Source organism: Rhinatrema bivittatum, chromosome 3 (genome assembly GCF_901001135.1).
Source record: "Rhinatrema bivittatum chromosome 3, aRhiBiv1.1, whole genome shotgun sequence".
NCBI classification, from domain to species: Eukaryota; Metazoa; Chordata; class Amphibia; order Gymnophiona; family Rhinatrematidae; genus Rhinatrema; species Rhinatrema bivittatum.
Window position 1 is genome coordinate 484,092,100 of NC_042617.1, and position 14,021 is coordinate 484,106,120.

The 14,021-nt window shown below is 37.6% G+C and overlaps 1 protein-coding gene across 1 annotated transcript in view; it reads left to right on the forward strand.

Annotated features, from left to right (window-relative positions):
• Positions 1-3,739: 3,739 nt before the first annotated feature.
• PTCHD4 (patched domain containing 4) overlaps positions 3,740-14,021 on the forward strand; it is a 208,640-nt gene continuing 198,358 nt past the window's right edge. Inside the window, 1 exon segment of the mRNA XM_029596049.1 lies at positions 3,740-4,530. Coding sequence (XP_029451909.1) covers positions 3,928-4,530 — 603 coding nt within the window. The 5' untranslated portion in view covers positions 3,740-3,927.

The following is a 14,021-nucleotide window of genomic DNA, read 5'->3' on the forward strand; positions in this document are numbered from 1 at the left end:
TCCCCTGAGTCTTGTTTCTAAGTATCATCATTATGTTATAACTAGGACTGCCTTCCATCTTCCTAAGGCTGTGAGCACTGTCTGTGCATAATTCCCAGCCCCAACTGGCCTGAGAAGTGGAAACCAGACTTGGGAACTAAAACCAGGTCTACAGCTTTTCAATGCAAAGCACTGCCACTACGCTGCCCGACTTGCTGAAGTGCTAAACTGTATTCTGTATGCTGCAGACCAGACCAGTATTTCTACTGGAAGGATTCCTAAACCTGTCCAGAGGGACCCCACAGCTAGTCAGGTGTTCAGAATATCCACATTCAATATGCAGGAGATAAATTTGTATATGATGGATCTCCAGTGCATAAATATTTATTTATTTATCTCCTGCTTATTCATTGTGGATATTCTGAAAGCTGAATTGGTTATAGGATCCCAGGGCAGTTTTGAATTGGTCATTTCCATTAGAACATGACTTATCCACAAAAGACAATTGACAAACCAATAATAATATCTGATTGCGGCAGAACCAAGATGGCCTCCAGACTGCTTAGCTCGCCGTGAGTGTCCTCAGCTGAGAGTTAGAATTCTTTTTCCTGCGACTTTTTTGCTGATTAAATGGGGAGGAAGTGAAAACCGAGGGCTCCGTACCCTGCAACGGCCTCGGCAACGCCCATAACCAGTCCGATGGACCTTCACGTAGACGCAGGGGCACAGGAACAGAACAGATGCCGCTGGAGAGAGGAGGAGGGGAAGTTGAGCTTCCCTCTCTCCCTGGCTCAAAATCTTCTTTCAGTTCCGTAGAGAGGACCCCTCCAGTGAATCCTGCGGTTACAAGGAGAGCTCTGTACCAGGGGCAAGGAACCAACAACCGAAGTGTTGAGGGGTCTTGCCAGGCGGGGCCGGGAGGAGCGGCAGCTGTAACCTCAAGCCCAATAGAGACACCAGGGCTACCCGGAATGGAAGCTGGAGAACCGAGGGAGACTACAGGAGCAATTGGAGGTGCACCCATAATAGAAATTCCACCTATGGTAAGACCTCTGACTTTTTCATTAGAAACATTATGGGAGGCTATTAATGATATGAGACATTCCATACTTCAACAACTAATACCAGTAGCACTGCAAGTTAAACAACATGAAGCTAAAATGGAGTCTTTTTCCAATGAATATGTGAACTTGAAAAATCAGGTCTCAGTTATGAGGACTGATTTAAATGGGATACAACAAAATCAAGTAATGATGATAAAGGATAAGAACAACATCGCTTTCAAGATTGAAAATCTTGAAAATGTGGTAAGAGGCAGAAATCTGAGATTTATAAACTTTCCGCAGATACCTTTAAGATCTCCAAGAGAGGTCTTTATGAAATACCTGAAAGAGGTGCTTAAAATCTCAGATGCTGCGCTTCCGCCAATAACTAAGATATTCTATCTCCCTAAGACAAGAATAACGTCAAGAGAACAAGGAGGAGACTTTGATATAATAAGACCTTTACGTGAACAGCCACCAGAGCTTGATATATCTGCAGTCTTGGAGACATCTGATTCGGAGACGGCTGTCCCAGCAACTCTCATAGTGACTTTGGCACTAGAGACTGACAGGGAATGGTTATTAAAATTGGTTTTGAGGAATAGGAATGAAAGTTTTCTGGGATGTAGAATTCGTGCCTTCCCAGACGTTTCACGAGAAACTCAGAAAAAGAGAAAAGATTTTTTGTTGTTAAGATCACAGGTCCTGTTAAATGGGGGGGGGGGGGGAATACTTTTTAAAATTTCCATGTAAATGTGTCATTAAATATTTAGAGAATACGTATGTTTTCTTTGAACCTCCACAATTGACTCAATTCTTGATTGGGAAAACTCCGATGACATCTGTGACTCCTGTAGTACCCTGAGTGGAAACTCCTTGTCTCTCATAGATTGAATTAGTCGCTGTTTAATAGTCTGGAAATTTCCTTCATAGATAATATATTATTATTTCTTTAGGTGGAGTAAATCCATCCCCCCAAAAACTGAGGACTTTGTAAGAGAGAGTATGTTAAAAAGTTTTGTTTCCTGATTGTATAACATAATGTTTAATATAATTTTGTTTGTGATATACTCTCTAAATTTTCTGTTCAAGTTTATCTTGAAATCATTGTAAAATTGCATAAATAAAAAAATTTAAAAAAAAAAAATAAATAATAATATCTGATTTCATGTTATATATTATGGCATAGATGATGATGAATTTTTCTGAAATCTGAATTTTAGGCTACAAAACCATTTACCCTTAATTATATGTGTTTTGGAAGATGTTACAATTATAAATTTAAAAAAAATAAAGTTCATGCATTCTTACATAACTGGTTGATTCATTTTGAAATCCAAACCTCCTAAGTCAAGTCATTTTCATATGGGGTGAAACATCTGAGACCCTTCTTTTCGGATCAGTGCACAAGAGTGTATTTTGTTTCATTTCCTATTAGGTATTACATACATTCTGGTCTGAAATACAGCTTAATAAGTATCACTGTAATACTATCCTCAACTCAACATTTTGATGTTGGAAACTACTGGTTTTACAAAACCTTTTCCCCTGTGTATGCCAAAGACATTATGTATGGAATCAGGGACAGTATCTGAAGACAAGTCACAGTGTGGAACCTCATTAGATCACTTTGCTGGTACCAAAGTATTTCAGCATTTGTATGCAAGAGGAAGGTATATGAGAGAAGCATTCTGACACTGGGATGTACTATACTGTGCTTCATTGGCAGAACACAACTTGCCTCTGTAGCACTGTACAAGTGCCCTATATCAGTTGACTACAATTGAGCACTTACTCTTCCAGAGTGATAGGCTTCCATATCCAGGCAGCATCCTATTCACTGCTGAACATTAGTAAATTTACATTGCTGAGATTAATCCAGCAACAGGCTTAGTTCACAATTTTTTTTAAATTATGTGACTTCATGAAAAGTGTTAATGCTAAAATGAAAACTATCAGTACAGTGTATACTGAATGTAGATTTTATAGGGTAAGAAAAATAATTAAAATCAACCAGAAAGCTGATTTTGACATTTGAAAATGAAATAAGATGTAAAACCTGAGCTTTGAGAATCAGGCTTTTAGTGTTAATTCCTTAAAATATATAATAAATTAGATTTAGGAAAAAATAGAAATGAATTAATGATACATTCTCATACAAATGTGCTGAGTTTCAAACATGCAGTTAAAACATTTTTCAAGGGCAAGATTATTGCATATGAAATAGTGATTTCAGTGATTTTAAAAAGCATTCATGATTTGAGTATATTAAAATGCTGCAATATCTTTTCCCTCGAATAGAAATTCTCAATGTGAAATTGAAATAAATTGTAGTATTTTGGAAGAGTTGCCTTCCTCATCTTCTGCTATCATTACTGCTGAAAGAGATAGAAAGAAATGATTTTTTTTAAATAAAACCTGTTAATGATTTAATCTTCCAACTTTTTCTGTTTCACCTGCAAACCCGTATTAATGAACAACTGTAAAAATAATTCATCAGCATTTCTCTCATTTTCCTCAGCCTCTCTCTCCCTCTCTCTCCCCCCCCCCCCCCCCCCTCTCTCTCTCCCTTTCTCTCTCTCTCTCTCTTGCGTTTTCTGTCTTTCTCCTCTACAATACAGGGACACATGGTTACAATTACGTACATAAATCACACTGAACTGATAGGATATCCCTTGCACAGCTCAGCATGCACCCGTCAAGCGGTTAGCGCTTACTGCAGCAAAAATAATCTAAAATACAACGACTGATCAATGGTGGGGCGAGAAGGGGCTGTACTGGCTTTACAACATAAGACCCCATTGATCAATATTTTACTCGCTTGCTGCAACTTGCTGCAGTGCTTTAACGGAGTACTAGAGTGCAAAAGGAATTGGCAGACGGGATCAGGAGCTACACATGTCACATGTGCTTTTTAAGACGACCCGGACTAGCAACTGCAGGTTGGATTTGGTGGAGGATGCTGCGGCAGGTGATTCACGGAGGGCTCAGGTCATTTTTCTACAAACTGGGATTATTTGTAAGCAGGCACCCGGTGTTTTTTCTCACCGTTCCGGCAATCTTAACTATCATCTTTGGATTCAGTGTGCTAAGTCATGTCAAACTCGAAACTGACCTGGAAATCTTGGTAGCCCCCAGCCACAGCCTGGCTAAAATAGAGCGAAACCTTGCCAGCAGCCTTTTTTCTCTTGATCAGTCCAAAGCCCAGCTCTATTCGGACTTGCACACCCCTGGGAGGTATGGCAGGGTGATCCTCTTATGCAAGCCTGGAGGAAATATTTTGCATCAGGCTGATCAGATCCTACAGATCCACCGAGCCGTGCTGGAAATGAAGGTGAACTACAAAGGCTATAATTATACTTTTTCTCATCTCTGTGTGTTGAGAAATCAGGATAAGAAATGCGTGCTGGATGATATTATTTCAGTACTAGAGGATCTCAGGCAGGCTGCCCTCTCCAATAAGACAAGAGCCAGGGTGCAAGTGAGGTATCCCAACACTAAATTAAAGGTATGCTCTTATTGCATGCTTTTGCCAATTAAAGAGACAGCACTTCATTTCTTGTCTAACCAGCAAAGTAAAATGCAGCTTGCTTCATGTAAAGCATAAGCTGGCACATTTTTATGTGATAGCAATGAAATGAATAATACAATGACTTAGATGGGAAATGAAATGATGATGAAATAGTTTCTGGACAGATCCTGCAGAACTGGATTTTCTTTTAGTATGTTTTTTCTTCATACAAGAAATACAATTATCCATAACAATTGTTATTTTTCCAGACTGGGGATAGTATAATGTGTTGCTGTCATACTTGCTTCTCTGCAAGGTGCCGATGCTGCTCAGTTTAGCTTTAGCCTTTTAGGTTGCTTGCTGGTATCCTCGCTTGTGGAGAATTGTTGTGGCAGAAATTCGGTTGAAATGAATGATCCCGTTTACAGTCAAGCATGGGGGATGTGGGGGAGGGAGAGAGATTGAAAGCTTCTTGGGTTACCATTGTAATTAGCTTTCCTACTGACTGAGTAGCTGCTCAACTGTACTGGCTAATAATTCTTCCTCTACCAACAATAACATTTTACCAAGGAGACTGAGTGAGTTCCAGTCTTTTTGCTAATAATCCATGTTAAGCTGTAAATGTAGTCCAAAGCATGTGTATCATGTGGATGAAAATACCTTTGTTTAATGTTTAACAGAGCTTTTCTGGCGTGAAATGATGATCCTTTAAGAAAGCTCTTCCTCCCCTCTCTCTCTCCGTCTAGTCATTTCAATATTCCTGACAAGTCACTATGCCCCTCTCTGCGAAAGGCAGAGAAAGAGAGAGAGAGAGAGAGAGCGACTCCGCCTCTCTTTTCCCTCCCAACCTGCAATGTTGGTCCCTTGGAGACGAGCCAGCCCTGAAAAGGGCTTCTCCAAATCTAGGAATAGAATCGTTAGGCAAAATGGCTGAGGCAGCAGAAGCTGCTTTGTCTGGTTTATAAGTCTGATCATTCTCTGCACTATGGAAAAAAACAAAGTCTCAAGGAAATCCTGAAGATGCAGCACAAGATGACGATCAAGGAAAGAAAGGCAAGTGCAGTGAAGAAAGTGAAGCCAAGCCACTGCCTCATCTATTGACTCTGCTCACTCCCCGATGGTAAGTTTAAAAGCATTGAATTTCTTCTCTCAGAAATACGAGACCATTGTATGTCAAAAGACCTAAGAAATGTTTCAATTGTAAATTAAACTAATTTATTCAAACTTCTTTCTTAACACAATTTTTTAAGGCAAAAAATGCACAGTTCAGGGTTAGAAGTTTACAAATTTGTGCTAAGCTGTAGACGATAATAGGCAAAGTCAGTTAGAACTTCATTGTGCTTACTGATACTTTTAAACCTTATAAGAAACCACCATAATAGAAATTCCATGAGTATAGTATGAATATGATATAAAAAGGCTACGTGTTGGTCAGGTGGGCACTCACTCATAGACACAGAATGGGAGAAAACACTTGCTAGATTAGATCTAAATGTTTCTAAAGCACAGACAAAACCACAGCATCTGGGGTGACTGATACTGAACCTGTGACTGATTTGAGATCATTACTTCAGCTGACTGCTTCTCTGGTTGTAACAATGAGACACAGAACTGCTGTGCTCTATGCAATGATTTCTTATGGTTTAACAAATTACAGTACTTGGAGTCACTGTTTTAAACATAACGCTAACAATGTACTATAAAATAATAATCAACCTATTACTTTATTATTCACTTACAACTAAATAATATGAAGAAAATGTAGAATTTGATAGGGGCTAGTGAGGAGAGCATCTACTGTGTGCCTCTTTGAAATCCTGCACTAGGTTCCCTCAAGTCAGTCAGCCAAACTTTATTGTGTTGGATGGAATATATTTTTGGAATGGATTTGTTCTGTTACTGTTTACAGTTGGATTATATTCTAGATCAGGCAAATCAGCAAAGTTGATTAAAACATTTTCTAAGAGCCTCAATTTGTGAATTTGAGAGATGTAAAAGAAGCCATTATGACACATGTGACCTATTATGCAAGATAAATTTAAAAAAAAAATCCTCTGCTTTAGCACCATAGCTTCCCCTCCCCCCCTCCCCCCATCACCAGCTCTCACCCTCCCTTTTCAGGCTTCTGTTACTCTGTCCCGTCATGCATTTCCATCCCACCCAACTTCACTATCTACTCAGGTCCTTTCTGCTGTTCCTTGGAACTGGCTGCAATTGCTGCAGTGTCTGAATGTGGGGACTTACTGTCTCAGTAGTGGCCCACTCTTGTTTCAAAGGAAGCTTGTGGGGGAAGAGGGTGAGAAGATGGCAGGACCATCACGAGGACTGTGCCTATTTTTGTAGGTTGGGAATTTTGAAAAAGTAGAACCAGGGGTACTAGTGAAAGTCCATTCCCACAAGGGACACAGATTCATGCTAATTCCTGTAACTCATATTAATCTTATGCTTTGTATTTATTTATTTACATTTATTTACATTTCTTATAAGCTGCAATTTCCAAATTAATTGATCAACATGAATCACAAATAAATATTCACAAACTGAAAAACAACACAAAACATAAAACTCATAACAACATATACAATATTAAAAAATTGCAGCTGATTCCTCCCTAATACTTCTATTAAACTATATTATGTCTGCATGAATAACTAGGATTTTAACAATTTTCTAAACTGTAACTAATCAGTTGGTTGGTTTATAGTAGAGACCAACTTGGTATTCATTGTGTTAGGAGAGAGTTGTAAGCTATTTAGATTATTAACTTAGAGCAAATAATATATAGAGAACTTTCATAACTTTATATGCACCTCAGTAAAGACAAAATATAGTTTTGATACTAGCAAGGCATAAAAAATAAACTTACATTTTTCATTAAGAAAAGATTTGCTTGTTGGTCATTGTTGCATGTTAAAAGCAAGCCAAATGAAATTTTAGCATATTAACCAATTAAACTACAGATGATACTTGCCAGCAGAGCTGTTAGACACATCAAACAAATATACATAGATTCATACAAGGAGAACTATTACAGACTCCCGTTTTCTTTCCTTCTTTCTGAGTCATCCTCAAGGTAATGAAACAGTATGAACACTTGTGGGGATCTAAGATTGTTCCTTTTTGCAATGCCCAGTGTGGATATGATGGCAGTGGGGTGTGAGGAGGAAAATCGAATCACCATATGAGATGGGTTGAGAAATGGATAAAATGTCCATGGAGACAGGTGGAGAATCAGATTGGAGGTCCAGAAGTGTGAGACTGAATCAGAGATTTAGAGGAGGAGGGATTCAGATCAGAGATACAGAGAGAGGGGAGGTGACCAGTGTTTGGCACTGACAGTGCCTAAAGCCAGCAAATGTCAAAGTTCGGCACTGCTCATTTTCTGTGTCCAATATGATTCTGAAAACAAATATCTAATAACAAAAACTTGAAGAAAAAAAAAGATATTAAGGGGTAAATAATCAAAACTTGGCACCTTGGAGCAAACTCTTCTGGCTCTTTTTACTGCAGCATTTGCACCATAATCAAAGCAAAAGAACATGGGCATTTTTGCTTTGATTATTTCCTAATGAAGAATTACCCACGGAGATTTGATCTTGCTTTTTCTTGGGTATTTTTTTTTTTAAATACAAAGCAAGGCATATAGGTTTGAATATGAATAATTAAACCTTCATGCATTGTTCTTCTTTCTGCCCTGAGTTCACCCCTGGGAATGCCTTCAGAGGATAAAATTATGTACACTGTTGAACAGAGCATGTACTTTTACTGACAGACAAGTTAAGGCAATATTCAAAGTCTCTAAATCCATGGGTAAAATGCTTTATTAGCCATGGAAACAGATGTGATTATTGCTCTCCCTATATTGCGTAAATCGTTGTTTTAGGAGCCTGATTGTAAATGAAACAAAACCTTAGCAGTTGTTTTGCAGATATGCAAAATTTTGGAAAATAATACCTGAAAGTTGGAAGAGACTGATTGTTTAGTAGGTAGAAGGATATAGACTTTCGATTTAGTACTCAAACTGGTGAATTTTAAGAGTCCAGCGCGCGCCAAAAGCAGTAGATACGGGGGTATCTTGGGGCAGCGCGCGCCAAGCTTTTTTTTTTTTTTTTTTTTTTAAACACCCGATTACGTGCGTATCTCCTACTACATGCACAAATACATTTTGCCCAAAAAGGAGTGGGGGAATGGGTATGGTCTGGGCAGAGCATGGGCATTCCTGGATTTTTTTTTAATGAATCCAGCCCATAAATGCTTACACGCACAGGTGCGCCCTGGGGTCCCCCACCGCAAAACTTCACTTCTGCTATAGATGATGTGTAAGTAGTAAAATAAAAAAAAATCTAGGCTAGTCAACAGGGTTTTAAGGTTCGGAGCTAACAGGGTAAATGGGAGGATATTTAACTGGGGGGGGGGGGGGTTATCAAATCCTATCCCTTACCTGAGCGAATTGGAACGAACTGGGAAAATGGCCAATTGCATCGGCGCATGTGCTTTATAAAATTTCCCCAGTTATTCGCCAGCGGCAGCATTTGTGCACACGTGTGTATCCTTTATAAAACTGTGCGCACAAGTGTGCGTGTTCAGCCTATTTTAGAACATACATGCATATACGAGCATATGTTATAAAATGGCCGTGTTCTTTCACGCGAGCCAGCATATGCGCATAAATGTGCATTTGTGTGCTGGCTTTAAAACTCGCTTTTATAATTGGAAAAAAAAAATTGCATGCAACCCTTTTTTTAATTTAGTGCAAGAAATGGTCAGAAAGATTGCATATGTAAAGCCAGTCTCCAATTCTGATAGTCACCTGAGGGGACTTTACTGGAGTATGATCACAGGTCATGATATAGTCATGATATAGAATAAATCTTTGAAGAAAGAGGTCAAAGTCCTTGATAATGTCAGCTTGCATTATTGGGATTGAACATCAATAAATTCTATCCATGGGCAAATACCATGCAGTCTACATTTGTGATTCAAAGTCACTATTAGTTTGACACCCTCTATTTCCTATGGCTCTTACAATGAGAATTTGTAAATATTATATTGCCATTGCACTGGATAGCAGATTGCCACTTTTCTTAAAGCTGAGATGCTAGGAAACATGTTTGATAATTCAGTAGTCAGTTAAAACTAGGAAAGTCTTTACATTTTCTTGCTTTTATTTTTAATTTTATTTTATTCCTGAGAGGATGTTAGATCTTTCAAAGTTTCTCTTTCTTAGCTACTTCTAACAGGATTATGTGCTGACCTTCAACACCATAGCCTCCCAATAGAGATGACACAGACAAATAAAAGTCATTTTATTTGTATGTGTTTCCTAGCTATCCATCCCCCCCACCCACACACACACACACACCCACCAACCCCGCTATTATATGGTTTGGAGAGAGTATGTAAATGAGAAAGGCTTGTGAATGAAGTGTGGGTAAGTGTGGGTTTTTTTGGCTTCCTGCCCTTAGTACCTGTTGACTTTAAAGGTGCAAGCAGGTTCAGTTCACTTTTTCCTACTTTTTCTATAGGTGACCCATGACACCTAAACAAAAGTGCATAGCCAAGAAAGGTTCAGGAATCTTACGCATATTGTAATGGGGTGATCATATCACAACTAGCCCATAATGCTTCATTACATGCTCATTAGCCCATTTCCCATTATTGAGCTTCCTGAAGTTAATAATTTTAATCTCGTAATAGTGTTTAAAATTCAGCTGACCCTTCTGAATTCTGTTTTCCATGGCTTCCTTTTAAACCTCTGAATGGGTGAATTGAGCCTAATATGTTTGAAAGTACCCAAGTGTTGTCATTATTTGTGTGCTGGATTTCTTTCTCATGATGCATTTGAAACTGATTTGGAAATAATTTGAAATATATTCCATGACAACTGAAGACAATCCATGCTGCAATTTAAAAGTGGGGTTTCAAACGCTGAGTAAGAAAGTCAAGTGACTCTTGCTCTGTATTTACCTTAATCAAATGTGCTTTTAGTCTGTCGAAGTGAGTGTCTGGGATTACTTTGGTTTTTGTGTTGTAAGTAGCAGGAGCAGGCCGTCTTTCTGCACTAATTCCTTTTGAGTTGCTGCCAAGTATTGGTTGCTGTTTTTTGCATAGCTTTCTTCCTGTACCACAGTTGTAAACGAATATTTACTTCTATGGTTTAGCACATTTTAATCATAAAACTTTCCCATATTATTTATAATGGTTAAAAAGGTTTTAAAGGCCAAAAGAAAGAGAAGGCTTGGCTAAAAAAGTCCAACTATTAACACTGGGATAATAGAACGTATCTTTTAAGGAATTTTAAATTCTCATTTTTCACAGTGTCTCTTTAAAAATCTCACCCATGCTATTTTATAACATGCTCTTTATTCAATTTCTCCACATTTATTGTACTATTGGGCCACAGTCTGAATATGAAGTGTGCTTCAAGGTACTGCCGCATGACAGAGAGAATATATGAATAGACATGTTGAGTATGAGTGGCAGTGGAAGATCTATACTGTTGAGTTTAGTTAGTGTATATCAGAGGCACAAACCTAGTCCTTGATGGTTGCAACCAGACCTGGCTTTCAAGATATTCATAATAAATATTAATTAGCCATTTATACATTTAGCCAGTGAACTAGGTTAATTTGAATACCTGGATGATCTTGCAAACTAGATCCATTGATATTGCTTGAGGACCAGACTCTGGTGTATATAGGCAGGCCAGCTGAAAGCACTAGCGAGAAAAAAGAGATGTCCCTACCACTAAAATGTGCTGTATAATGCAAGACAGAATAAAATATTTCTTCAATTTAATAGAGATCTTTGATGTATTTTACCCTTCTAAAATTGCATTCCTTTTTCCTAGGTGAGCCTGAAATTCTTGTGTTCCAAACCCCTGATGCCTTGACAGTGAGACCATATGCTGTTGTAACTGCAGAGAAATGTATGAAAAGCTCCAGGAACGTGCATGCTGCTTTATCACGGAACATATTCCTTTGTCTGTGTGTGTTTCTGAAAAGTGTCTGTTTACCTCAGTGCTGAAGGCAACGGTAAACTTCCAGTGTCACGAGTGGAAACAAAGAGAAGATCACCATGGTGATAAACTCATGTACAAGTTTCTGCTCCTCATCTTACATTGTGGTCTTAGGCACGGGTGGGATTGATAAAAAATCTGTATGCAGTTTGTTCATGCATTCAAATAAGCTGTTCTATACTCTCATAGTTTGCTTGTCTTTACTACAAAATCTGATGGCAATATTTTCTGAACTCCTTGTCTTTTCTACATATAATAAAAATAATGAAAGGTGTCAGTAGTACAATAATTTATCTTACCTGATACTGGGATGAGAGCGCTTTTTCAAGGTTCTTTAGGTGTTTGGCATATAGAAAAAAAATAATTTTGAATTTGTTAAAAGTGACTTGGCAAAACTGTTCCAAAAAATCCTTCATCCCAGATCATCATCTTTATTTCATGTCTTTTCATTAAGATGTTCAAAGCACAATCTATACAGTTTTGAAGATATACAATTTTTAAAGGTATCATATTTAAGTTATTTATAGATAAAATCTTTAATATTTTTAATTGTACTTGGGTAATGATATTTTTATCAAGTAAGTTTTTCACATAGAGCTCAATTCTCTTCTTGCTTGTTTTAGCTCAGGAGGATAAATATATGGTAAGATTAGCAATCACACATACTGCTAATATGAATAATTTGTCTTCTAAAAGTAGTGTAAAGTATACATAAAAGCCTCACATTTGGGATAAAATTGTTGTCATACAACTAAAATCACACTATAATACATATTATCAGACAAAAATTAAACAACAGTCTATATAACATTCAAAAATGGCTGAAGATTTTCATGACTAAATTAAATACTCTGTGCCTCTATATCCCTGCCTGTATAATCCTGTAACCATTTACAATTAATCTGTTGGGAATAGCCACATCTTTACTCTTCTATGAAATTTCATGTAATGCATCTCTGTTCCTTTATATTTTGGCACCACAACTGAAAATTGTGCCATAAGAGTGTTCTCTGCACCTCCTTAATAGAAGGAACATTTAGCAGTGCCTCCTGGTTCAATCTCAGTTGTCCTTACAATTGGTACCAATTCAATAATGTGGCTAGACAGACTTGTTTCCCCTCTCTAATTGCCTGAAATGTTACAATTAACAATTTCAATTTGATGCGAGCTGAGAAAGGCAACCCATGCGGGGTCTTAAGCACTGGAATAGCTAGCTCTCTGTGTGATTTTCTGAAAAAGATCCTTGCTGTAGTGTCTGCACTAATTGTAATTTGTGTAGTAAATTAGATGGTATACCTGCAGCAGTGCATTATAGTAATCTAATTGGAATACCACCAGAGAGAGAACCATTATCTGCAATATTTTATAGTCTAAATAAGAGCATTGTCTAGCCTCAGTTTATAAAAGACCTTTCCTGCTAATGATATCACCTGAGCTGCCAAACTTTTTTACCAAATAATAATTGTTGCGTAATAGAATATTCAGGAAATGTTTCTGTTTCCTTCTGGCATGTGTTATTCAGAATTATATCTATTTGAATATTTTAAATCTTATTGATATAAAGCTAATACCAAAACATTGAATTTTGCATTTTTGTAACTTGTTAGCTTGAGCATCATATAGTTCCGACCAATCAAATGTACTCAATAAAATGTTCCTGAATCATCCACATCAACCATAATTTAAACTTGATATTCTTCCTCAATTTAAAAATACAAATTCTCTTCTAAAAATCAAATAATAACATACTCAGGGAAAAATATTTTAATGCCTAGATTAGAGTTACCTCATTAAGCAACTTTATTTCTGCTTTGCAAATAAACGTTAAAAAAATGTATTTTACATTAACCTGCAAAGCTTCTTCCCCTGGCATTTTAAGATATATTTTATTTATTTCCATGACATATATCCAAAGAAAACTTCAAATAAATATTCACCGAAGCTATCACTTTTTCCAGTCTCCATGGATAACAATAAGACCCTTTTAGCAAACTATCATGGTCATTCATCAAAATGCGTTATGACGTTAACGTACACGTTAACACCATAACACATGTGATAATAGCACTTTCGTATGATGGAAATGCACATTTTGGGAAAGGGCAGGATTAGGGAGGAGTTTGGGCAGGATTTATTAAAATGAGGGGCAATATCACACTGTGCGATAGCATAACGCATGCTATTGCATGGTTTTTAATACCAGAAATAACTACACCTATTTTCCTGTTGTTAAGCTGTGCGATATGCCAGAAATGACCATAACGCAATTTGTGTTAAAAATTGCAAATTGCATTTTGCCCATTTCTGGGCTTGGGAGTGAGGATGGAAGGAGATGGGAGAAGGGAGAGGGAGTGGAGGAGAGAGAGAGAGAGAGAAAGAGAGAACAGCTCTGCAGAGGCCTTCACTGTATTCAACTATTTTTATGCCTATAGGAGGGCCAGCTAATAGTTCAGGTGAGGTGGTGGTTTAA